Source organism: Haematobia irritans, chromosome 4, assembly GCF_050003625.1.
Source record: "Haematobia irritans isolate KBUSLIRL chromosome 4, ASM5000362v1, whole genome shotgun sequence".
In the NCBI taxonomy this organism is placed as follows: Eukaryota; Metazoa; Arthropoda; class Insecta; order Diptera; family Muscidae; genus Haematobia; species Haematobia irritans.
In genome coordinates this window covers 120793989-120821347 of record NC_134400.1, presented here as the reverse complement: position 1 = coordinate 120821347, position 27359 = coordinate 120793989, and the positions used below count along the sequence as shown (strand labels likewise).

Below are 27359 nucleotides of genomic sequence, written 5' to 3'. Positions count from 1 at the left end.
CATGATTTTATTGAACTTTTTTCATTCATTTGGACAAATCTTACGTATTTGTGGTAAACATTTTACTTCAAAAATAGAACTGCTTACCTTACCTTTATTTATATAGGAAATTTTTTCTTCAATAAAATATATGTTTTATTAATATATTAAATATATTTATTAAGAATCAACAGCATCGAAATATTAGTTTATTATTCCACTATTTCCAATTTCCATGTAATTTTATCAATTGTAAAACGTAATATTTTTCTTCTTATTGTACCTTTCACTTTTTATAAGTTGCTGCCTAACGATTTTATCCTCCTTTTACAATTTCAATTTCAATACCAATGCAAATGTAAAAAATCATAAAAGGTTAGCGTCACTGAATGTTACCTGATGAATGAATGGGTTGTTATTCTGTTGGTGTTTTCTTTCTTTATACACCATCACGAACATTGATAGACTTATTATTTGTTATTTATGTTTAATAATTTTCAAAAAACGAAAATTTTTCTCACTAATTTAAATAACAAATATTTTATTTGTTAATTATTATATTATTTTACTATATTATTTTTTAAGAATATCTCCGTATACCATAACAACACGATTCCAACTAAAAAAACAACCCACGCGCAAACATATCGATTACATCGATGACTGGTATTGATTACAGGTAGATAAACGAAATTTAGGAAAATTTCCTATATTCTAACAAGTGTTTATCCTTAAATTTTGAAAGGATTGAATACTTCTTAGTACGAATGAACTAAAATATTTTTCTATGCCAAGTGTTATTCGTATGTATGATAAGCTTTCTATAATAAAGGAAGTCGAATTATCATTTTATAAGAAATTTTACTAAATTTGAGGAAACTTGGTTTTAGTTCGTTTATTGTTTATTTTTACGAATGCTTTGTTATCAGTGAATAACATTTTCTTGTTCAGTAGTAAATTTTTATACCCAGCGAAGAAAACAGTATTAGTAAAATTCCCTGCCTTATTCTAGTTAATGAACTATTCCTAACAGCTTTCAGTTTAGGATTTTTTTAGTGAAACAAGTAAATTTTATTATTTCACACACAAATTTAACTTAATGGAAATAAAATGGCTAAATTAAATTGATGAACATTTTTTCCTTTAGTTTCTGGGTGTGGGACAAAGTAACTCTGCATTTCGTATGACTAACGAAATTTTTGTCAAAGATACATAGCCAAGATCGAGCCACCGTGGTGCAATGGTTAGCATGCACGCCTTGCATACATAGGGTCGTGGGTTAGGTCAGCTTAGGTGATGTGGCAGCCCGATGTATCAGACTCACTTAGACTATTCAGTCCTTTGTGATACCACATTGGTGAACTTCTCTCTTCTCTCCGAACACCAAAAAGTTTTTCAGCGGTGGATTATCCCCTCTCAGTAATGCTGGTGACATTTCTGAGTGTTTCAAAGCTTCTCTGAGTGGTTTCACAGCAATGTGAAACGCCGTTCCGACTCGGCTATAAAAAGGAGGTCCCTTGTCACTGAGCTTAACATTGAATTGGGCAGCACTCAGTGATAAGAGAAGTTCAACAATAGGGCTCATGGCTGAACAAGAAGGTTAAATCATAGGCCCATATGATTACAATTTTTTATTTCGACAAAATTTTAAGATGTCAAAATCATATGTTTATGGTGATTGCAGCTCTCCAAATGCCACTGCATAGCAAATGCATCTCAAACAAACTCGCGCATTCATAGCTGGAGAATTGTTCAAAGATGACTTGAGTATCTTGATAACATATTCCAGACCCAAAATACCACGCACATCAGTTTTTAAACTGCATCATAAACTGTTTTTGTTAATAGATGGCGAAGATCCATTTGACTGACTTCCATTCTTAACTTTGGTGGATATTATAGTCTTATTTGTCTCATATCGGCGTTCCTCGGATGAATTATACACTTCACAATCACTCATAGTGACGCAATTAAATTTGAACCTTTATTTTTCTCTGATTTGAATTATTTTTTTCAGGACAATTGAAAGAATGAATAATTGCCACTTTTACCAATGCCATACGATTCTTTTATCAGCTGATTTTGACTTCTTAGAATTGTAAACAACATATTGAAATTTGTTGTTTTTGTTATCGTGATTCAACCTCCTTATTCAGCCATGATAGGGCTGTTTTCTTTTAGCACTGGGTGAAACATTTGTACCCCATTGTGATACCACATTGGTGAACTTCTCTCTTCTCTCCGAACACCAAAAAGTTTTTCAGCGGTGGATTATCCCCTCTCAGTAATGCTGGTGTCATTTCTGAGTGTTTCAAAGCTTCTCTGAGTGGTTTCACAGCAATGTGAAACGCCGTTCCGACTCGGCTATAAAAAGGAGGTCCCTTGTCACTGAGCTTAACATTGAATTAGGCAGCACTCAGTGATAAGAGAAGTTCAACAATAGGGCTGTTTTCTTTTAGCACTGGATGAAACATTTGTATGGGCTATCCAGAACACCGTTGCACTGGTCTTCTATCCAGAACATCTCTTCAGTGCAAGTCGCGCTGATATTGGCAGATTGTATTTTGATAAAGTGACGCTTCTTCGATTCACAATAGCAGTTTATTGTGACTAATTTATCGAAAAACATGAAATTCAAAATAGTACAGTGTCATAAATAATCGCAGCAATAAATATTTATTACTAATTGGAGCATTTCATACATTAAAAATGCAAGATTTCACTTATTTTATATGATTGTTTTTAAACAGCTGATGTCAGTGTTGCATATTTTTGGAGATGTTCTGGAAAAACGAGTACTCTGTTTTCTTTTAGTTCTTCACGGCTTAGGGTATCCAGTGCTAAAAGAAAACAACCATAATGTCGTATCACAATGGACTGAATAGTCTAAGTGAGTCCGATAATATTGGGCTGCCACCTAAACTAACCTAACTTAAGATCGGAATAACCTGGCAACACTGCTAATATTCCATTGCGATGACATGGCTGTATAGTTGTTGTATGTGTACATTACACATTGTTATTATAATTTGAAATAATTGATCGACAAAAAAAAAACAATCGTCTCAACTGCTGAATACAACAAAACCACCAAGCGAACACCTTCGTTTTGCCATTTTCATTTATAAACGAATGTTGGAGTTGACACTACTTTCAGTCGTACAAGAGATTTCAAAGCAAATAGAACTTCGGAGAACGAATAAATACAAATAAAAGAGAACATTTCTCAAAATACTTCCTATATCTAAAACGGTTAAAAACGGATTTCCAGTTTAATTATCATACGAAATCAAAACAAACCATTTAATTGTGGCTATTACTCATTCAAAATGATAAAAATCCATAACTAATCACAAAGTCTAAAATACAAAAAACAAAAAGGAAAAAGTACGTTTTTTTATGAAAACCACAATAAAAACGACGAATAAAAAAGTAATTACTCAACCGCAAAATAATCAAGAGTGCTGAAATTTTAAAATAACGATACAAAGTGGCAAAAGCAATTTTAAATCTTAATAAAATAAATCAAACAGAATTTGTAAAAAAATTACAAAGTGAAAATATAGTTATGAGAATCAAATCTCCAAGTGAAACTAATACCTCATTAAGTGATATTTAACAAAAAACACACAAAAAACGACAAATAAACTTGACCATTATCACAAAGCCACTTCAATAGAATAGGAAATCCTTCACGATATAAAAGAATAAATATATATACATATATATTTAGAAGGGTGCTAGTGATATACAAAAAACCTTTTTCGACGTTAAATCCAACTGCTATAGTGGAATTTCAATAGCTATACGCTCTCTTTGAAATATTCTTCAAAATATTTTCCAAAATGAAATTAAAGTGAGTAATACAATTTGTTTATATATTTCATGGATGAACACAGAAAAAAAATTCCATAGTTAAACTAACGCTAAATTTAACTTATTTTTATTGCAAAAAAATTATTTGCTTGTAGTTAAATTTTATTATTTTTATCGAAATTTTCCAAAGCTTAATGAAATCTTACATATTTTTAAGTATGAACTAAACGTGAGTATAAAGTTCAACGACCGTACACATAAGTTCAATATGAACTATAGCGAAAGAAGATTTTCGTACGATTCCCAAAAATAGTAAGAATGAACTACTGTATGGTTAAACTGGTCATGATTTGGCTCCAATGATTTTCTTCTTTACTTTTAGTTATTTTTTTCTTCTATGAGATGATGTAATTTCGTGAACTGCAGTTAAAAAGTACAACAGGGCATTAAAATTTCCTGGTTTTAACAACGCTTTGTGGAAATCTCAATTGTGGAGTAAAATTTAGTTCAATTTTCGTGCGAGGTAGTTCATTCTTCCTATAAAACAGTTCACTTTTTTCCGATGAATATTGTTTGTAATTATACTCAACTATCGGGCAAACGGGAGAACTTGACTGGGATTATATCCCAATTGTTATAAATTCTGAAAAAAATATATATTTTTTAAGTTTGGGGCCTTAAATGCTAAACTGAATTTTCATGTCAAGCGATGTATGGAACAAAAACACAGGAGTTTTATTCTGATTTGTTCGCGAAATTAACTAATTTTATAATTGAATTTGTTCCAATCACGAAAATGACAGTATCAATCACAAAATTAATTAAAATTAAAAAATATACTTGATTAACAAAATTAATTAATTTCTTCGGCACTTTTAATTAATTTTCTAATCGTTTTCTAATTTAATTGATTTTTGTCACAAAACTCATTTAAGATTTTAATTACATTTATTTTAAATACATTTCCTGTAATTTTATAAGAGTTTATTCTTTCTTATGAATTTTCCGATTGTAATTATATGCAAATTGAAGATCAAAATTTTTAATTTAAAAATTGATACGATTAACTTTTTAACCAAACTCGGAAGACTAAGTCTGTTAAAACAAATAAATACGGCCTCAAGTTACGCCAGGCCGAATCTTATGTACCTTTTACCATGGATTGCGTACGAAGTTTTACTAAAAACTGTTAACCACAATCGAGTTGTTGTGGTGGTTGTGGTAACAATTTCCGATGACAATGTATAGTTTTATTTCTTATTGTCTTCCATATAGAGTCTATATTAGATAAAACAAGTAAGAAAGGTCTTAAGTTTTGTTACCATATCATATCCTTCAAATTTGTTAAAAGCTACATAAAGGTATATGATTCATTTGCAATTTTTACAACTTTACTACTTAGCAATGGCGATTTTACAAGATATGAGTTCAAAAGTTAATTATTTTAACTACGCAGGAAGTTTTTTCAAGTTTTTTTGTTTTTTGTAACTCGTTTTTTCATATTTTTAATGGGTAATTTTTTGTTTGTTTTTTTTTTTTTTTTTTTTTTTTTAATAGGTTAACTCTTAATAAAATGGTACAAATTATTCAAATTTTGCTGCAAACATGCTAAATCCATTCTAGAAAAATTGAAAATTTTTTAAAATATTGGAAATCAAACGTTTCAAACAAGCGTTAGAAGGCATTAAAAATCCTACAAAATTATAAAATTTTTTTATTTGGGAAAATATCACAAAATTTTTTTAATTCACATTGAAAACACTGAATTCGGATCACACCTTACGAAGTGATGCAACTTCAGTTCAACGGCTGTTGAAATGGTAGACATCCGTCCTACGACATGCCATTGTTAAATTTATCGCTTCAAAAAGAACATTTTCACCACTTTTTTGGCGACGCTTTTTTGCAGCATTATTAAGATATTCATTTATGAAAGAATAGTTTTAATATTAATTTTTATTTTTGGTTAATTAAATCGACTCGAATCGAATCAGACTAACCAAATTATAAAGGAGCATTAGTTATTAAACTAAACATAAATTTAGGAATTTAATTCATACGTTCAAACACAGTTTCATTTCATAAATATCAGACTTCAAGCATTTACTTATAAAGAAACTAACTTACAATTTAGAAGACAATGTTAAGAAATAAAACTACACACAAAAAATATTTTTTGTCTTTTATCACGAAATTAATTGATCCAATTATTATACCCTTCACCACTACTGTGGTACAGGGTATAATAAGTTTGTGCATTTGTATGTAACGCCAAGAAGGAAAAGTCTGAGACCCATAGTTTAGTATACCGATTGTCTTAGAATTAAATTCTGAGTCGATTTAGCGATGTCCGTCTGTCTGTATATGTAATTTTGTGTGCAAAGTGCAGCTCGCAGTTTAAGTCCGATCGTCCTCAAATTTGGCATAGCGTCGTTTTTTGGAACAAAGACAATCGCTATTGATTTTGGAAAAAATCGGTTCAGATTTAGATATAGCTGTCATATATATTTATCCCCGATCTGGTCATAATTGGCGTGTTTATCAACCGATTTTCTTCAAATTCCGTACATCCGCATTTTTTATGGGTGTCGAAAAACTTGCCAAATATCAGCCAAATCGGTTCAGATTTAGATATAGCTCCCATATATATCTTTCGTCCGATTTAGACTCATATGGCAACAGAGGCCAAAGTTTACTACCGATTTTCGTGAAATTTTGCACAGAGAGTATAATTGACATTCTACCAATGCTTGGTAAATTTGATTGAAATCGGTTCAGATTTAGATATAGCTCCCATATATATGTTTCGTCCGATTTGGGCGTATATGGCCTCAAAAGCCAGAGTTTTGCCCTGAATTGCTTCAAATTTTGCACATGGAGTACGTTTAATAGTATCGGTAAGTGTGCCAGATTTGGTTGAAATTTGTTCATATTTAGATATAGCTCCCATATATATCTTTCGCCCGACTACGGGGGCCAAAGTTATACTCCCATTTACGTGAAATTCTGCAAAGATAGCAGAATTATTGTTCTAACTATGCATGTCAAATTTAGTCAAAATCAGTTCAGATTATATATAGCTCCCATATATACGTACACCAGAGTTGGGGAAATAGGGTAGACTGTTTCATATTCTAGACCCATTTTCAAATGGAATTTTCCTCCAATTGACTGGATAGTTTCCACAGAGAATATATTTAATATGATATTTAAGTGTGTCAAGTTTAATCTAATTTGGTTCAGATTTAGATAAAGCCTCCATATATTCGTTATTCCGGTTTATACAAATATTGCCAAAATTCCCACACTTTACACAAAATTCTGTGATGATTTCCCCATATCTTAGTCATATCCTACACACTGTATTGCCAAAATTCCCACAGAACGGTTGAGTTTTAAATAAGGCTCCAAGTCACCCGACTTGACCAAATAGTATATCACAACCCACACATGACCACATATCATGGCGAGATCTAACCAATATCCTTGTTTTTTATTAACATTGTGTTTCATCCCAGAGCGTTAGCCGATTTAACTTTTAATTCTAGAGTTTTTGTAGAAGTACAAAAAATTGTCTCCATTAAAAGTATTTGGAAATGCAAACCTTTATATAGCTCCCAGCAAATTTGAAGTAGTTGAGATGGTAACACAAATGTTTGTCTACATAGCGGTGAAGGGTATAATATAGTCGGCTCCGCCGACTTTAGACTTTACTTACTTGTTTTTAATTTAAATATCTTCAATAACAGAAATGATAATATCAATTAAAAAATTAATTGATCCAATTAAAAATTAATTGATATTATTATTTTTTGTGACTGATTTTTGTTTCAATCAAAAAATTTTTTGAATCAATTACATTTTTAATTGAATAGTTTTTCAAACTCAATTAAGATTTTAATTGGAAAAATGTTCATGAATTTTTTTTCTGTGTATATCAGTGACGCCAGGAAGTTTTCCTTTTTCCCCTACAGTTGCAATTTTAGGAAAAAATCCCAACAAAAAAGGATTTTTCCCTACGCATGGCATCACTGGTGTATATGTTATATTGCCATCGTCAACTGCTACCACAATGCAAAGTCGTAAATAGGTTTTCAAATTCTGGGGGGGTTACAAATTTTCTGGGGGAGGGGTCTAAGCCTATGGTTTATGAGCATTTTATGCTTGCACTAAAAAATAATGTGCTAAAAATTTGTGTTCCAAACATATAAGTTTTGCACCGAAACATATGAAAAACAGTATTTTTCGTCCATTAGAGCGATCTTAACACAAGCCGGAGCCTTATCTTAACCGATTATGTGGAATGTTTGGGGAAATCATCAGTGAATATGGATATTGTGGCTATTTTGCCTAAATCAGAAGAACATATATAAGGGGATTTGCAATACCATCTGATCTAGCTCAATAACAATTTCTTGTGCCCGATTTCATGTCCATATCTTGTTTTGTTTGGACATTACCATAACCAAGAATATATTCTTTATGGAGCTTGAGACCAATATTTCGATGTGTTACAAATGGAATGGCGAAGTTAGTAAACCCATCCCTGTGGCGAAGGGTATAAAAATTAAAATACATAGTAGTCCGTGAAAAATCAATTTTCCACATCAATAAAATGGATTTGATTTCTTGTCCACACCGAAAAAAGTGAACTGTTTTATAGGAAGAAACTCCACATTTTGAAATTTCAACGAAGCGTTGTTAAAACCAGGAAATGTTAATGCCCTGTTGTATTTTTTAACTGCAATTCACGAAATTACATCATCTCATAGAAGAAAAAATTAACTAAAAGTAAAGAAGAAAATCATTGGCACCAAATCATGACCATTTTAACCATACAGTAGTTCATTCTTACTATTTTAGGGAATCGTACTAAAATGTTCATTTGTTTTAGTTCATATTGAACTTATGTGTACGGCCATTGAACTTTATACTCACGTTTAGTTCATAAAATTTTTGAGACATACTTAAAAAAAGTAAGATTTCATTAAGCTGTGGAAAATTTCGATAACAATAATAAAATTTAACTAAAAGCAAATAATTTTTTTCCAATAAAAATAAATTAAATTTAGCGTTAGTTTAACTACGGAAATTTTTTTCTGTGCATCTAGTATTTTTTTATTAAATGTAATTTACTTATAACGATACAATTTAATGTTAATTGGTATTACAGAATTCCTACTTATTACCATCACCTTAGTAACAAGTTGTAAATTTTGTATAGAATTTTATCATAAATAAGTTGTGGAAGTCCTTACACATATACACTTTGAAATCAACCCACATACTCGTATGTATGTATATGTACATGTATACGGAATCAAACTACATTTTTAATAATAAATTAATTTGTAGTTGTGTTTAGTCACAAGAACCAAAAATCAATTTTATGATTTATAACTTCGTATATAGCACTCTAGTGATAAGTGTTGCTACCATACATTGAGTATATTTACATCGAACCTTATGTTTTTTGGGTTAATCGTTACAAATTAGCAATAAGCGAAAATCACCGTATCATATATTGGCTAATAAAATTCATAAAAACCAAACGACCAGAAATTATTATAATAGGGATGGATAAATAGAACCAATAACATATAAAAATAAAAACAAAAACAAAAACTAATTGGTCAAGACATTACTGCACTGGAAAAAAGTCTGTTGTGAAATCAATGCTAAATGTAACTAATTTTTATTGAAAAAAAATTATTTGTTTTGAGGTCTTGGGCTTATAGAAACCGTAGTTTTTATCTAATTTGCCTGAAATTAAAAATCGAGGGGTATTTTAGGACCACAAATAGGTGAACGGAATATATTGTGTATTGGCATTGTTTTGGTGTAGTCCCCACACAATGGACTGAATAGTCTAAGTGAGCCTGAAATATCGGGCTGCCACTATACCTAACCTAACCTAGACCTTAAACACCTGTATAGAGTTTAGCTTTTATCGGTCCATTTACTAAGGCCGATTTCACAGTGATCACGAAAATAGCTTGAAACGGATTTCACATCTCGTAATCATTTAGATAATGGCGGTAAAAATCTACAGATTTTTGATTTCAAATCAAGGCGTTATTTCATCATTTTCTTGCGCACTTACACGAGATGTTTATGATTCCTCTAAAACTCAAACAAAATTGGTTCCTATAAATCCAGAATCTGATCTAGTTTTCATGGGTAGAATCTTTAAATTTATTTATTTTGGGAATCGTACTGGTTGCTTGGGAGAATATCTATCATCAAATCCCCCTGAAATTCTACATATTATCAAGTAACCCGCTACGACGAAGAGTTTTCAAAGGGAACGCAATGGTTTTAAAGCTGATATCAAAACAACAAATATTATTGAAGTACAAACCAACAATAAAAAACAAAAACGAATGAAGTAAGAGGAAGCACACTCAAAATAAACCTAGCCAACTGCACTCACATCGATAATGTGACAGTGGCCAAGGTAAAGAGAAATGTTTGTACAAAGATTTATGTAGGCAAAGGCCAACTATCATAAACCGTTTTTCGGAGGGTTCGAGTGTGGTTCACTTTGAGTTTAGTGAACTACCCGAATTTATCGAATTAGAGGATGCTGATGAGGAATGTGATAATTCCCAAACGTGCGTCCATCCAATCATCTTGCAGTCTATAGGGCTTTGCTCAAATAAATTTGACAAACATTCTTTTCCTCTGTTGGTTAAACTACTCTTGTAGTTTAGTCAACGCAATGGTTTTAAAGCTGAGATCAAAACAACAAATAGGAAACTATTATATTGGATTCATGGTGGTGGGCATTTAAGATTCGGTCCGGCCGAACGTACTGCTGTATATACTTGTTTTTTCTTAAGATTAGGTTTTACTGGTTTAGGGTACCGAATATTCGTCTCCCAAGAGACGTCCTCTGCTTACAGTTTCATCAGACAAAATTCCAACTCATGGTAGTCATACTATGCTTTGTCCATTCTGATGCGGGATTCCATGAATAAAACTTCGTTGAACCATTAACAATGATGACATATTTAATGAAAAAATATATACATTATTTTAAATTGCATAGGACGATATGGGCACCAAGTAAAACAATGCTATTATTTTATTTATGAGTAGTATATAACTAAACAAAAAACAAAATCCATGCCTATGTATGTGGTGACCACATTCTAACCACTCACCTGTCGACCAGATGCCACTAATTTGATAAGAAATGTCTGAACAATGGTAATCAAGAATGTCCATTAAAATTGATTGATATACATATTTAATTGTAGTACATAGTTTCTGCTTCCACACATGTGATAACGAAGGAAAAATACCATATACTATGTACTATCCATTTTAATGCTTGAACACCAATTAGATTAAGAACATTTTATGAACATGTAGAGTATTTCAATACTACGAAGATAGATGTGATAAAATATGTATCATTGTTCAAGCGATTAGATTTAAAGCTGTCCCAAAAACAATACAAATGGTCTACACTGAAATGGTATGGAGGACCACTTGTAGGGTAGCTGATACGAAGTGTTACTAATTCAAACGACAATACACACAAAGATAGTTTTTTATATATCTCCCAAACGAGATGCAGTCGAAATTTCGTTTGGGAGGAAAATATTTATTTTGCGTGTGTGGCAATATATACACGCAAAGAAAAAAAAACGTTTGGAAAACGTGTACCGAAAATGTTTTTCTTTTGTTAGAGTTTTTGAATTTCTTTGAAAATTTTAAACTTTTATTACCAAAAAAATCGTTTGTTAAAAAATTTTTTTTGAACCAAAAACACAGTCCATTTCGTTTATATCAAGCACTGTTCTTTTCTGACTTTAAGTCTTTAATAAGACACATTTTACAGTTTCATAGTAAACATTTAATATAGTAGTATGCAGGGTTGCCATTTTGGTCCGATCGGACCAAAATTGGTCCAAACAATTTTTAATTTTCAAATTTGGTCCGATGGTCGGACCAAATGAAATTTGGTTGATTTTGGTCCATTTTCATCAAATCAGTAATTTTTCAAAATTTTCTATAGACATAACATTTTTACAAAATATTCTGTGGAAATAAAATTTTGAGAAAATTTTCGGAAGAAATAACATATTAACAAAATTTTCTATAGAAATAAATTTTGCCGAAACTTTCTATGGAAATAAAATTTTGAAAAAATTTTCTATAGAAATAAAATTTTGACAAAATTTTGTATAGAAAAAAATTTTGACAACATTTTCTATAGAAATACAATTTTGACAAAATTCTCTATAGAAATACAATTTTGACAAAATTTTCTATAGATATAAAATTTTGACAAAATTTTCTATTTAAATAAAATTTTGACAAAATTTTCTATAGAAACAAAATTTTGACAAAATTTTCTATAGAAATAAAATGTTGACAAAATTTTCTATAATAATAAAATTTTGACAAATGGAAATAAACTTTTCTATCGAAGTATAATTTTGAAAAAATTTTAGCTCTTAAATGATATTAATTTAATTTGGAAAAATGGTCCGCTGTTACGAATTTTGGTCCAATTTCGGAAAAATGTTGGTCCAAAATAAAAATTCATTGTGGCAACGCTGGTAGTATGTAATGTTGAACACCTTTTCGGAATCTTCCGAACATATCTGGAATATATGTAAAAAACAAAACTTTTTGATGTTCGGTCGCAGGAAGCAGGGATCGAACCCAGGGCCCTTGGTATGCAAGGCGGGCGTAGCAACCACTGCTCCACGGTGCCCAACTAAATATATGTTTCTGTTAAATAAAGTTTGTTTAATCGGCTCGTGGGCGCCGCAAGCTATGCTATATAAATATAACTTATATGAATAATTGTCTATTGACGACAATACAGCTACATAGCTCAGTGGATAGTGTGTTGGCTTCGATTCTCCGTCCAGGCGAAAGGTAAAATTTAAAAAATTTATAAAATCAAATAATTTCTTCTACATTGTTGGTATTACAGAAAAAGGTGCTAAGAAACCTCGTGGAAGTGAGAAAGATGTGAGGGAAAATGCAATTAGCCAGAAAAGATTGTTTTTTTTTTTGAGTTAGTCTTTATGAATTTTTTTTTTACATCCTGGAAAAGAATAAACGTTTATCCCAAAAAATATATACTCTTCTTCCAACTAAACTTCCTTAAAGCAAATGAGAAACGAACTTTGTTTGTCTAAAATTTCGTTTGGAAGGAAAGAATTATTTTTTGCGTGTATAATATGTTTTATCCTTTCACGGAATATTTGCACATATTTAGACATTTGATTATTACTACTCTGGGGATTTCGTTGATATTTAATTCGCCACACCTAGAGAAGGAATATGTTTCCAGAGCAAAATGTTATTTTTTTGCGACAAAAGTGTTCCATATTCCCCGCGAAAAAAATACATTTTGTTCCTGAAACATGTTTGAGGTGATCATATTTCTTCTCTGCGTGCAAATCATTTCAAAAATTGTTACCGTTTTTTACCATATACATCAGGCTTTACAACGCTGTAGTATAATCATATTCAATTTCGATTTAGCTTCTATATATATGTAGATATGAAAAAATATGGAATTTTCCCAGACTTTTTACTAAAATCAAACATTATTGAATTGAAAATTAGATCATAAAATCAGCATATTGATTATGATTACGATCTATGGTTAGGTTAGGTGTAGCGGCAGCCCTACACGCAAAGAAAAAAACGTTTGGAAAACGTGTACCGAAAACGTTTTTCTTTTGTTAGAGTTTTTTGAATTGCTTCGAAAAGTATATACTTTTATCACCAAAAAAATTCGTTTGTTACAAAGTGTTAATTTTTTTAATAAAAAAAAGTTATTTTTGAACCAACAACACAGTCCATTTCGTTTATATCAAACACTGTTCTTTTCTGACTTTAGGTTTTTAATAAGACACATTTTACAGTTCAAAATTTAATATACTGCAATGTAATGTTGAACATTTTTTTCGGAATCTTCCTAACATAAAAAACTTTGGTCGAAGCAGGAATCGAACCCACGACCCTTGGCATGCAAGTCAGACGTAGCAACCACTGCTCCATGGTGCCCAACTAAATGTATTTTTCTGTGAAATAAACTTTGTTTAATCGGCTCGTGGGCGCAAGCTATGCTATATAAATATAACTAATATGGATATTTATCTATTGATGACCAAACAGGTACATAGCTCAGTGGTTAGTGTGCTGGCTTACAAAGTGCATGGTCCGCGGTTCGATTCTCCGTCCAGGCGAAAGCTAAAAAAAAATTTTTAAAATGTATAAAATCGTATAATTTCTTCTACATTGTTTGTATTACAGAAAAAGGTGCTAAGAACTAAAAAACTTCGTGGAAGTGAGAAAGATATGAGGGAAAATGCAATTAGCCAGAAAAAAATTTTTTTGAGTTAGTCTTTATGAAATTGTTTTTACATCCTGGAAAAGAATGAACGTTTATCATATATATACTTTTCTTCCAAATACACTTCCTTTCAACGAAAAGCAAATGAGAAACGAACTTTCTTTGTCTAAAATTTCGTTTGGGAGGAAAGAATTATTTTTTTGCGTGTATGTATCAGGTTCACTTAGACTATTCAGGCCATTGTGATACCACAGTGGTGAGTGAACTTCACCACGATCCATATATCAGCCATGAGAAATGCAAACATTACACAAGTAAGAAAACTATAAATGCAGACAATAGTCTGCAATTTCGGTGAAGGTGAATTTTAAAGTAACCAAATTTTAAATAAAACAATCAAGTCGACAGTTGTGAGATACACCCAGAAAAAATTGACCCCTTCTTTAAGTTAAAATGAACTCATTGTGAAGAAAGTTTAACTTCGTAATGCGCCAAAGACTTTTTTATTTGTTTGAACGATGTGATTTTTGTAGAAATTAGGTAGAATACATTCCATATATATTAGTTAACATTTTCCTATATTTATGTACCACTATACTACAGAATGAAAGAATTTAACTGAATTGAATTCATATATGGAATGATTTTATTGAACTTTCTTCATTCATTTGGACAAATCTTACATATTTGTGGTAAACCTTTTACTTCAAAATTACAACTGCTTACATTCGTTTTAAATACAATTTTATTTATTTATATAGACAATTTTTTCTTCAATAAAATACATGTTTTATTAATATATTAAATATATTTATTAAAAATCAACAGCATCAACTGGCCTTGAAATATTAGTTTATTATTCCACTATTTTCAAATTCCATGTAATGTTATCAACTGTAAAACGTATTGTTCTTCTTGTACCTTTCACTTTTAATAAGTTGCTGCCTAACGATTTTGTCTTCCTTTTTACAATTTCAATACCTACAAATATAAAAAAATCATAAACCAATTTTTTCGCAAAAAGTTAGCGTCACTGAATGTTACCTGATAATTGAAGATATCAAAATTAAGACGAATAAAGGGGTTGTTATTCTGTTGGTGGTTTCTCTCTTTATACACCATCACGAACATTGATACAATTATTGTTTGATATATATTTTTAATAATTTTCAAAAAACCAAAAATTTTCTCACTAATTTAAAATACAGCAACCCACGCTCAAACATATCGATTACATCGATGGCAGGCATCGATTACAGGTAGATAAACGAAATTTAGGAAATTTTCCTATATTCTAACAAGTGTGTTTCCTTAAGTATTGAAAGGATTGAATACTTCTTAATACGAATGAACTAAAATTTTTTTCTATGCCAAGTGTTATTCGTATGTTGGATAAGCTTTCTATAATAAAGAAAGTCAGAATTATCGTTTTATAAGAAACTTTACTAAATTTGAGGAAACTTGGTTTTAGTTTGGTTTTTGTCTATTTTTACGTGTAACAAAAAAAAGTGAACTCTCTATTTCACTAAAGCCAATTTAACTTTATGTTAGTTCATGGAATTATTATGTTTGGAGAAAGTTTCATTTACTCTAATAATTTTTTGTGTACGTTAGTTAAACTAACTAAAACCGAGCAAAAAAATAAAGCATAAAGATGAACTAAATTCGTGTCTTCCACAAAATAGTACAGAATTTCTTTCAATTTGTAAATTTTACCAAAAATGCGTCCATCATGAACTTCGTATGGCACTAAAGACATTCTTGCAATTTTGAACTCCAAGTTTTTCCTTCAAACTACAAAATTTTCTTTAACAAGTGAAAAAACTTAGTTATGTCTAATAAATTTTCTTGAATTTGTCGAAAAATATTTACTTATTTTTTATGACATCGGCGTGATGCCAACGTTTGTAGTACTGTTTAGTTAAAATTTTCTACATATATTAAAAATTTTCAAAAATTAACCAAAAGTTTTCTTCCTGGTGGGTTCACTGTTTTTTCAGTGTATCATTGAATAAAATGTTCTTGTTCAGTATTAAATTCTTATACCCATTCAGTATTGTTCAGTATTAAATTCTTATACCTATTCCTAACTGCTTTCAGTTTAGGTTTTTTACTGAAACAAATAAATTTTATTATTTCACACAAAAATTTAACTTAATGGAAACAAAATTGATGAATATTTTTTCCTTTAGTTTCGAAGGCACTTTTTTCTGTGTGTATGCTGTCAAAATCGAAGATCATCCTAGATGCATAATAAACAACAGTTACTGTTGTATCATTACTGTGACTGTGGGTAATATGACTAATAAATTGGTATTATAAGAGATTCAAATAAAACTTACAATCATAGTCGGTACAAATTGGTATAAAATATATTCAAGATTCCTTTTATAATTGTCCGGTTGTTAAAAATCGATTAGATGACTTTGTCCGATATTGGCAAAGATCAAAAGTCGTTTGAACAATTTCAAAATGCGAAACATTAAAAGCTCTTTAGTGGAATTACTTATTTTCACACAAAATTGATTAGTTTATTTGCATTTTTTGTTTGTTTTGTTTTTCATTTAATCTTTTACTTCAATTTAAAAAGCATTCAATATAAAAATTTATTTGTTTTTCAAATTTTCAATTATTTTTTTAATCAAAGCAAAAATTCATCACGGAAATTAGTTGAATCAATTATTTTGTTTATTGGCGTTTGTGAGTGATACTATCATTGATTGAAGAAGTTTCAATTAAAACTTAAATGGATCAGTTAATTTGGTGATTGAAAAGATTTCTATATAGAATCAATTAATTTTCATTGGCTTTTGAAATTTCCGTTTGGGGCTATCAATCTCCAGTCATAAATATCAGAGAAGTTTTCTTTTGCTGCTTTCCTCCGTCGTGGTCATTCATCCTTTACTTTTTTTATAATAATGGCAAAGCACTTAACTTATACGATAGATTGACCCTTACTCACCCGACATAGGTAGCTCCTTCTTATCTATATGACAAAGTACAATTCAATGTCATTTGCAGAATGTATACAATCGACCAGTTCATTCATTACCTATAACATACGAGGTCTGATTTAAAAAAATAACAGTCATTTCAAAAATGTTCACAAAGTATTTATTTATTCATCAATAACTATTTCATGCCCTTCGAAAGTAATTCCCCTCAGATATAATACACTTATGCCAGAGTTTTTTTTTTTTTGAATCCTCCAAATAATACTGAAACGTTCTTTTTGTTATAGCCAACATCTCCTGTTTCGATTTTTCTCTTGTACAATCGTAGCAAAACACTTTCCTTTCATAGGTGTCTTCAGTTTCGGGAAGAGGAAAAAGTCAGCTGTGACCGGTGAATACATTAATCTGGAACGTCATTGATGTTCATCAGCTACTGAACGATATCCATGCTACATTGCACTTTTGGAACAATATTCGCCGCCGTTTGACATGATTCAAACGTTATGCCAATATAATCAGCAGCTCATCTGATAGTGATTCGACGATTATCCAGGATCTATACTGCGTTAATGGATTCATAGGTTGTTGACGTGCTTCGGCGACAAGGCGGATTCAAATTTTCAAATGTCCTTTTTTTGAATAGTAAAGAATCGAAGAGTACACACAACATGACTACCCTTTTTATCTGGCCAAAATCAAACAGGAGCCACCGTGGTGCAATGGTTAGCATACCCGCCTTGCATACACAGGGTCGTGGTTTCAAACCTAGTTTCGAACAAACACCAAAAAGTGGGTTATCACCTCTCATTAATGCTGGTGACATTTCTCAGTGTTTCAAAGCTTCTCTAAGTGAAACCACTTAGAGCTTTGAAACACTGAGAAATGTCACCGCCGTTCGGACTCGGCTATAAAAAGGAGGTCCACTGTCATTGAGCTTAACATAGAATCGGGCAGCACTCAGTGATAAAAGAGAAGTTCACCACTGTGCTATCACAATCGACTGAATAGTCTAAGTGGCACCCGATTTATTGTCAGGTTCACTTAGACTATTCAGTCCATTGTGATCACCAATATATACACAAAACAATTAAAACTGTTTTGGAATTTTTAAAAATTTTCATTTAAAAATTGAATTGACTCAACTAATGTTTTAATTAAAACAAGTATCAATCACAAAAAAGAATGTGTTGATTGAGGAAATTTGAATTAAAAATTAATTTGATCAATTAATTTTGTGATTTCAAAACATACATGCGAAAATCGAGCATACATAACTCATGAAATGCGAACATTTTTTTTGTTTGTAACAGACCTCGTATATAATCATAAGACATATATTACCATAAATACCATTCGCAAATTGCAAACCTTAAAGTTAAATATCGAAGTGTGACCAACAATTTTATCTTTATAGCAAGCTATTAACAAAATTTGAACTTTCGTTGAATATTGCCGGCATTTTGGAAATCTACACATTCCCAAGGAATTCTAAACAATATGGCCCCATAGGTCATACTTAAATTTCACAAAGGCAGACACGCGCTATTTACCAATTATATTAACAGATACTTAAATTCAAATTTAAATTCATAAATACATATATAAAAGCGTAATAAATTCCAAACACACAATTCGAGAAAACGGCTTAAGTGTTAATTTGGTTTATGCACCAATAGAGCTAGCCCAGACGTAAGAGTCATATGTTCGATGTGGTTCATGCCCTGCATTTACGGATTGCTTATCGAAATTTATCATAGTGAATGTGCATGTTTTAGCAGTTGCAAACACAAACCATTTGGAATTCGAATATTTTACACATTTATTTACTCGTATGTGAGAATAGAATGGTCACACTATCGTCATTAGATACCACCTAGCAAGAATAATAATTAAAGACTCAAGAAATCCTCAAAACGTCATGTGTGAATTGGATCTACATAAAAATTAAACTGATAATATTAAATACACGTACATATCTCTCTTCGCAGTAGTTTTTAGAAGACCCCATATGGTTTCCGGTTTAAGTTATAACTTAGACACGCAATTATGTCTCTTTTGCGTACTTTGGCTAGGTTTATAATCAAATCAAAATGAACCATTCACCAATCACTATACATTTACCCATTGAATACAAATTGTTGAGACAACACACATTCTATAATAAGAATACCAGCGGGGAAGTCTCCAAGAAAATTCCCCATTTTCTTGTGTACATCATTAAATTTTTATGTTACTCACTTCTTTTTATCAAAATTTGCAAAAAATTGAATATTTCTAGAAAGATAAATCAAAAATCATTGACCGAAAATCTGAAAAATTCAAAAATATTCAAAATCTCTTCTGCACAGAGCAAATTTTTCCGAAAACTTTTCCAGTTAAAATTTTAATTGAGTTTAAAAATATTCAATTAAAAATTTAATTGATACAACAAATTTTTTAATTAAAATAAAAATCAATCACAAAAATTAGTAGTATCAATTAACTTTTTAATTGATACTATCTTAATTTCGTGATTGAATCAGAAAAAAATGTTTGTGTGCGGTTTTTTCTGAAACCCACACTGAAAAAACAGTGAACCCACCAGGAAAGATAACTTTCGATTAATTTTAGAAAATTTGGAACTTTTTTAGAAAATTTTAACTAAACGGTATTACAAGCGCTGGCATCACTCCGATATGGCAAAAATAAGTAAATATTTTTCGACAAATTCAAGAAAATTTATTAGACATAACTAAATTTTTTCAGTAGTTAAAGAAAATTTTGTAGTTTTAAGAGAAATCTTGGAGTTCAATTTTGCAAGAATGTCTTTAGTGACATACGAAGTTCATGATGGACACATTTTTGGTAAAATTTACAAATTTAAAGAAATAATGAACTATTTTGTAAGAAATACGAAATTAGGAAATCTTTATGCTTTATTTGTGTATAACTTTTTCCCGTTTTTTAGTTCATTTAACTAACATACGCAAACAATTATTTGACTAAAATAAACTTTTTCCAAACATAATGATTCTATGAACTAATATAAAGTTAATATGGCTTTAGTGAAATAGAGAGTTCACTTTTTTTTGAGTGCACTACTACTATGTATGTTTTAGTTTAATGTTCACAAGAGAAGGAATATGATTATCTCAAATTCACAAGAAATAAGACCCCAAAATGGAAATGAAATAATTTCCAATGGATATGAAAAAAAAACACCCAAGTATGAAATGGGCCCCACAATGACGAAAAAGACTGTTTTTCATATGTTTCGGTGTAAAAATTATATGTTTGGAACTCAAATGTTTAGCACATTATTTTTAAGTGCAAGCATTCAATGTTCATAAATTAGTATTACATGTTTGGGACGTATATGTTAATATGTTAGAACATATTATGTTTGGGACCTTAAATTTTCTTAAATATAATATCTGTGGATTCAAATATGTAAAGCTGGGAAATTTCGTATAAACATATATATTTTTAGAAACGTCAGAGAGAGTAGATAAATATGGCGACGGAGATAGATAACGATATATATATATATATATATATATATATATATATATATATATATATATATATATATATATATATATATATATATATATATATATATATATATAAATTTGAAATCTAGAGGTATTTTAGGACCATAAAGAGGTGTGTCGAAAATGGTCCGTATCGGTCCATATTTTGGTATAGCCCCCATATAGACTGATCTCCCGATTTTACTTCTTGGGTTTCTACAATTCGTAGTTTTTACCCAATTTGAGGTGTGTCGAAAATGGTGAGTATTGGTCAGCGTTGCCAATTTAGCTTTTCCCGCTAGATTTGGCTTTTTTTGAAGACGTTTAGCGGGGAAAAAATGTATTTAGCTTTTTTTCTGGCTTTTTTTCATGACCCTTTTAGCTATTTTTGGCTTTTTTTATTTTCGACATGTTCCTATAGAAATATGGATAAAACTTCGTTTTTTGTCTAAGTCTTGCTGCCAGAATAATGTTTTCCACATATTTCAAGCTCAATTGAAGCCTTAATAATTATTCCAGCCATTACACGCAAAGAAAAAAAAAACGTTTGGAAAACGTGTACCGAAAACGTTTTTCTTTTGTTAGAGTTTTTTGAATTGCTTCGAAAATTTTAAACTTTTATCACCAACAAAATTCGTTTGTTACAAAATTTTTATTTTTTCAATAAAAAAGTTATGTTTGAAATAACAACACAGTCCATTTCGTTTATATCAAACACTGTTCTTTTCTGACTTTAGGTCTTTAATAAGACACATTTTACAGTTTAAAATTTAATATAGTACAATGTAATGTTGAATATTTTTTCGGAATCTTCCGAATATATCTGGAATATATGTAAAAAAAAACAAAAGCAAAAAAAAAACTTTGGCCGCAGGGATCGAACCCATGACCCTTGGCATGAGAGTCGGACGTAGCTACCACTGCTCCACGGTGCCAAACTAAATGTTTGTTTCTGTTAAATAAACTTTGTTTATTCGGTTCGTGGGCGCCGCAAGCTATGCTATATAAATATAACTTATATGGATATTTATCTATTGATGACCATAACAGGTACATAGCTCAGTGGTTAGTGTGTTGGCTTACAATGTGCATGGTCCGCGGTTCGATTCTCCGTCCAGGCGAAAGGTAAAAAAATTTTAAAAATTTATAAAATCGTATAATTTCTTCTACATTGTTGGTATTACAGGAAAAGGTGTTAAGAACTAAAAATCCTCGTGGATGTGAGAAAGATGTGAGGGACAATGCAATTAGCAAGAAAATAATGTTTTTTTTTTGAGCTAGTCTTTATGAAATTGTTTTTACATCCTGGAAAAGAATAAACGTTTATCACAAAAAGTATATACTTTTCTTCCAAAGACACTTCCTTACAGCGAAAAGCAAATGAGAAACGAACTTTGTTTGTCTAAAATTTCGTTTGGGAGGAAAGAATTATTTTTTTGCGTGTATGCGGGCATTTTTGCAGCAAATACACCTTCTTGTAAAGTTTTTTCCTCGTTATCGTAAACTTTAAATCTACTATTACCATACAAATTGCTTATATAAACTGTCAGTAAATTATTAGGAATAATAGCATTTGGCTCGTTTATCCTTTTTATGTTATTATAATACGGACGCGAATTTTGGTTATAATAGCATTTGTGAATTTCTCTTATATAAACTGTTTTCCTTGTCCATAAGCCGATAAAATTGTTTTGTCCTTATAGTTAAGTGATTAAACTTAAAAATGGGTATCTTTTCATGAAAGAAGGCTAGGGTCAATTCTACAAAATTCTTAAAATTAATTAAATAGTCTTTAAATTTGTGGAGTTTTTGTATGTTGACCACAAACCAAAATAGCGTTCAAAAATAGAAGAGGTTTTTCATTTTATTTTGAAAACGTATACACAGAATAATTTCTACTTAAAGTCGAGTCGGAATTTGGAAATTTAAGTTGTCGTTAGCACGTTTTTAAAGCACTGTGATAGCTCATGAAGAAAAAGCTGAAAAAAACGAATAAATTCAAATTTGACTCGGAATCAATACCAAAATCATTAGTGTACAAAATATTTGGAACCGAACATAGAAATAATTAAAGAAATAAAGTTTTGAATGTGGTATTATTTTTTTAACATCAAAAAAAATGCAATAAAAAAATCGTAGTGATAGGATCAAAACAAATCTGCTATTTATTAATGGAATGGATTTACATTTACGAAAATTGGACAGCAATAGGTTTGTATGGGAAGTTTTCCAATAAAAGTTATTCAGTATAAACTTGCAAGACAGAATGGGTTTTATTCTCTTAATAATATTAGGAGAAGTGTACACGTTCACGAATTTATCATTAATTCAGTTAAAACGAAATATATTGATATTTCTAATGCAGTTCTATGAGACATTGGACTTGTTGATGATTAACCAGCTGATAATTGCAAGTTTACCGGGAAAAAAGTTTTTACTACGAAATATAAATGAAGGAATTCCAGTAAAATTTGTGATAGTAATCAAAATGTATCGAGTACGCACCCAGAGCTAATATGACTTAGATTTTCCTACAGTCTCACAGAAATGGAAGTAAAATGAATACAATTAAAATAATATGCATTTTAGGTGAAATAAAGCCTTTAAGTTTGTTAAATTTCAATCAAAAATGTGACTTTTGATACAAAAAAATTTAGCTTTTTTCTAGCTATTTTTTAACATTTTTTAGCTTTTTTTGGCTAGTTTTTTGGACAAATCTAGCGGTTTTTTGTGAAACAATTCTGGCAACGCTGGTATTGGTCCATGTTTTGCTATAGCCCCCATATAGACCTACCTCCCGAATTTATTTCTTGGGATTCAAGAATCCTTAGTTTTTATCCACCTTGCCTGAAATTGGAAACCTAGAGGTATTTTACGACCACAAATAGGTCAGCCGAATATGGTGTGTATCGACTCATTTTTCAGTATAGCCCCCATATAGGCCGATTTTCCGATTTAACTCCTTGGGCTTCTATAAACCATAGTTTTTATCCGATTTCCCCGAGAATATAAATATACTGGTATTTTAGACCCTCAAAAATCTGTATCGCATTTATTTTTACCGGTCCATTTGGTACGGCATCGATATAGACCGATTTCACTTCTTGAGGGTATAGCAGGTGCACTGAAAGTAAAATTTCCAGATTTTACTCCTTGTAATCATTTAAATAATGGCGGTAAAAATCTACAGATTTAAGATTTCAAATCAAGGCGTTATCTCATCATTTACACGATATGTTTATGATTTCTCTAAAACGCAAACAAAATTGATTCTTATAAATCCGGAATCTGATCTACTCTGCATAGATTTATCTTCGGGAAGCGTACTGATTGAACTGATCTGGTGGTGGGTATTTAAGATTCGACTCGGCCGAACTTACTGCTGTATATACTAGTTTTTAAATAAATTACAAACATACATGCTTATTTCTATTCTAATACAATTATATTTAAGAAATTTTGTTGCAAGCAAACAAATGTTTAGAAACTGGAATTAACTATTTGGAGCCTTAAACAAAGATATGCTTATGGTGAAACATAACATGTTTGCACAGCGTAAACATTATTTTGTTTGAATAAAGTCTGAAAATATATATGCTTGAAGCAGAATATGTTTGGGAGTATATGTTACCGAGGTGATTTTTTGAGGGTGAATGGACATTTGTTTTGCATGATCAAAAATAATATTTATTGATATCTGAGCAAAAGATATAAAAAAGATGATTCCCAAGTATTACGAAATGGGCCCCATGGGTATTTATTTCGTGATCAAAAATAAGATTTATTGATATTTGAGCAAACGATATAAAAAGGATTAAATAAGGCCGATGTTTTAGTTTAATGTTCACAAGAGAAGGAATATGATCACCTCAGAAAAGGAATATGATCACCTCAGAGAAGGAATATGAACATCTCAAGTTCACAAGAAATAAGACCCCAAAATGGAAATGAAAAAAAACACCCAAGTAATATGAAATGGGCGCAAAATATATAAAAAAGGGTAAATACGGCCGAAAATTGGACCAGGTCGAATCTTATCTATCTTTCACCATGGATTGCGTACAAAGTTCTAAAAAAGTATTAAAGTGAAAGATACTTTCTTACATTGGAGAAATTTTGACTAAATCATAATAATTTGCACGAGCTAAAATAACTTCAATTGGCTTTAGTGCACTGGTAGGTTCAGGACGGTTTTCTTGGTCATCCTAGATCAGTCCTAAAACAACCTTTGTCTCCATCTAGAATACATTACATATATCATCTGTAAACGAGTGTTTTTTTCGCCCACCTTATGTATGCAATATTCTGTTCGAGCAATTAGAGGTGTTTAATGTGGATTAATTATGCAATTGGCACGATTTTATTGCTATTGCAATATTTTCTTGCCGCTCACGTTTTGAAAATATTAACAATAAACAGTGCAGCACATTTTCTTATTTGATCGCCAATTACATCGCACCACAGTGAGCCAAATGTAAGGTGAATTCGTTTGTAAAATGAAAAATGTTTAAAAAAATCAATTCATCGCCAAAAGTTGAATAAAGTTTATCGATGTTCTGTAGTTGTAAATCGAAAATGTTGAGCTTTACGATAAAACTGTTACTTGGCACATTGCAACACTAGGGTTGCTCAATCCCGAAATATAAAAGGAAAACCTCGCAAATCATAAAAATCGAAATATTCATTGTTTGTCGTGTACATTACTGATAATTAACATTGTCATGAAATTTAGCCCAAGAGTCATAAATTCAAATTGAAAATATTTATAAACTTCACCTTATTTTTTGCACACTCTAGTATATAGTAGGTACATATTGTTATTTTAATTTAAATTGTTATTTAATTATATGTACACAATTTATTAAAGCCCAACTGGTTGTTGAATTGTCACGTTTATTTTTGCATTTGTATATCGAGAATGGTTGTCCAGAGTTATCTTACAATTAAAATGTATTTCAATTTCTCTTTCCCCCGACTCATACACACAAAAAAATAATTTGTTGTCTTCAATCCCGAAATCAATTGATCCAATATATTTTAATTGAAATGTCTTCAATCACAGAAATTCGAAATTTTTAAAAACTTGAAAAAGTCGTCTTTTTTAACTTTTTCAAAACAAAAACGGCCTGCCCATATGGATCAATTTTTGCAAATTTTTAAATTCGGAAATTTAAAACGATTTTTTAAATCGGATGAATCCTGCAGCTTCCGTAAGTCAAATATGGGGATCGTTTTATGTGGGGGCTTTACCAAAAGTGGTCTTATATGGCCCATTTTCAATAGACCTAACTCAATAACAAATACTTAAACCTAGTTTTAAGGCGATACCTTGTTGCGTTCGGTAGTTAGGGTGATTTTCAACAGACATACGGACATCTTTAGATTGACTATGTGTTACAAACGGGATGACAAAGTTAGTATACATCGTTTCTATATGGAAGGCATAAAAACAATAGCTTAGATCTTTAATTTAATTTAGATTTAATTTTAATGGGATATTAACAAATCTCTAATCGCCAATCTTATTCAAAAAATCTATATTTCCAATGCCCACCACAACACCACCAATTTTTATACACTCCTCTTCTATGAGCCTCGAAATCCCAAAAGATACTACTGTCCGGAAAAAAACAATCTCATAAATTGTTGACTTTTTATTTGTTTGTAAACATATTTAATCAATTACTGCTCTTTTGTTTGCCAATTTAGATATTCATTTTGTTCACTTCCCAATTTAAAGCCGTGGGCGTGGGATCAATAATTCCAAGCACAATAAACGCCAAAGGTTCATAAGATTGAAATATTCACTGAATAGAATAGAAACGTTCGCTTATTGGTAGATACACTGAAAAAAACAGTGAATCCACTAGGAAGAAAATTTGCGGTTAATTTTAGAAAATTTAGATTATTTTTAGAAAATTTTAACTAAACAGTATTACAAGCGCTGACATCACGTCGATATCACAAAAAGAAGTAAATAAATTTCGACAAATTCAAGAGAATTTATTGGATATAATTGTTTTTTTTCACTTGTTACAAAAAAAAAAATCTGTAGCTAGGAAAAAATTGGAGTTCAAAATTGCAAGAATGTTTTTAGTGCCATACGAAGTTCAAGATGGGCGCATTTGTAGTAAAATTTACAAATTTAAAGAAATTTAGTTGTTTTTGATTTCAGCTTAAAAGCATGCATTAACTAAACTACAAGTGTAGCTTAACCAACAGAGGAAAAGAATGTTTGTCACATTTATTTGGACAAAGCCCCATAGACTGCAAGATGGTTGGATGGACGCACGTTTCAGAATTACCACATTCCTCATCAGCATCTTCTATTTGCAGCAAAACGATCAACCAATTATCAGAATAAATTCAGGCAGTTCACTAAACCCATAGTGAACCACACTTGAACCTTCCGAAAAAAGGTTTATGATAACCGGCCTTTGCCGAAGATTATTTTTGTACAAACATATCTTTTTTCCTTTGCCACTGTCATCGATTTGAGTGCAGTTTTTTTATTGTTCAATCATTTTGTTGTTTTTGATTTCAGCTTAAAAGCATGCATTGACTAAACTACAAGTGTAGCTTAACCAACAGAGGAAAAGAATGTTTGTCACATTTATTTGGGCAAAGCCCTATAGACTGCAAGATGGTTGGATGGACGCACGTTTCGGAATTACCACATTCCTCATCAGCATCCTCTACTTGCAGCAAAACTATCAACCACACAGAAAAAAATTTCATGAAAATTTTTCCAATTAAAATCTTAATTGA

General features: G+C 30.8%; 1 protein-coding gene across 2 annotated transcripts in view; it reads left to right on the top strand.

Moving 5' to 3' along the window:
• The first annotated feature begins 3124 nt into the window (after nt 1-3124).
• The window catches only part of Galphaf (G protein alpha subunit f), a 54487-nt gene continuing 30252 nt past the window's right edge, over nt 3125-27359 (top strand). For both annotated transcript variants that reach the window (XM_075303767.1, XM_075303768.1), the window contains exon 1: nt 3125-3835. In XM_075303767.1, the coding sequence (XP_075159882.1) occupies nt 3825-3835 (11 nt within the window). In that variant the 5' untranslated portion in view covers nt 3125-3824. The remainder of the gene's footprint in view (nt 3836-27359) is intronic.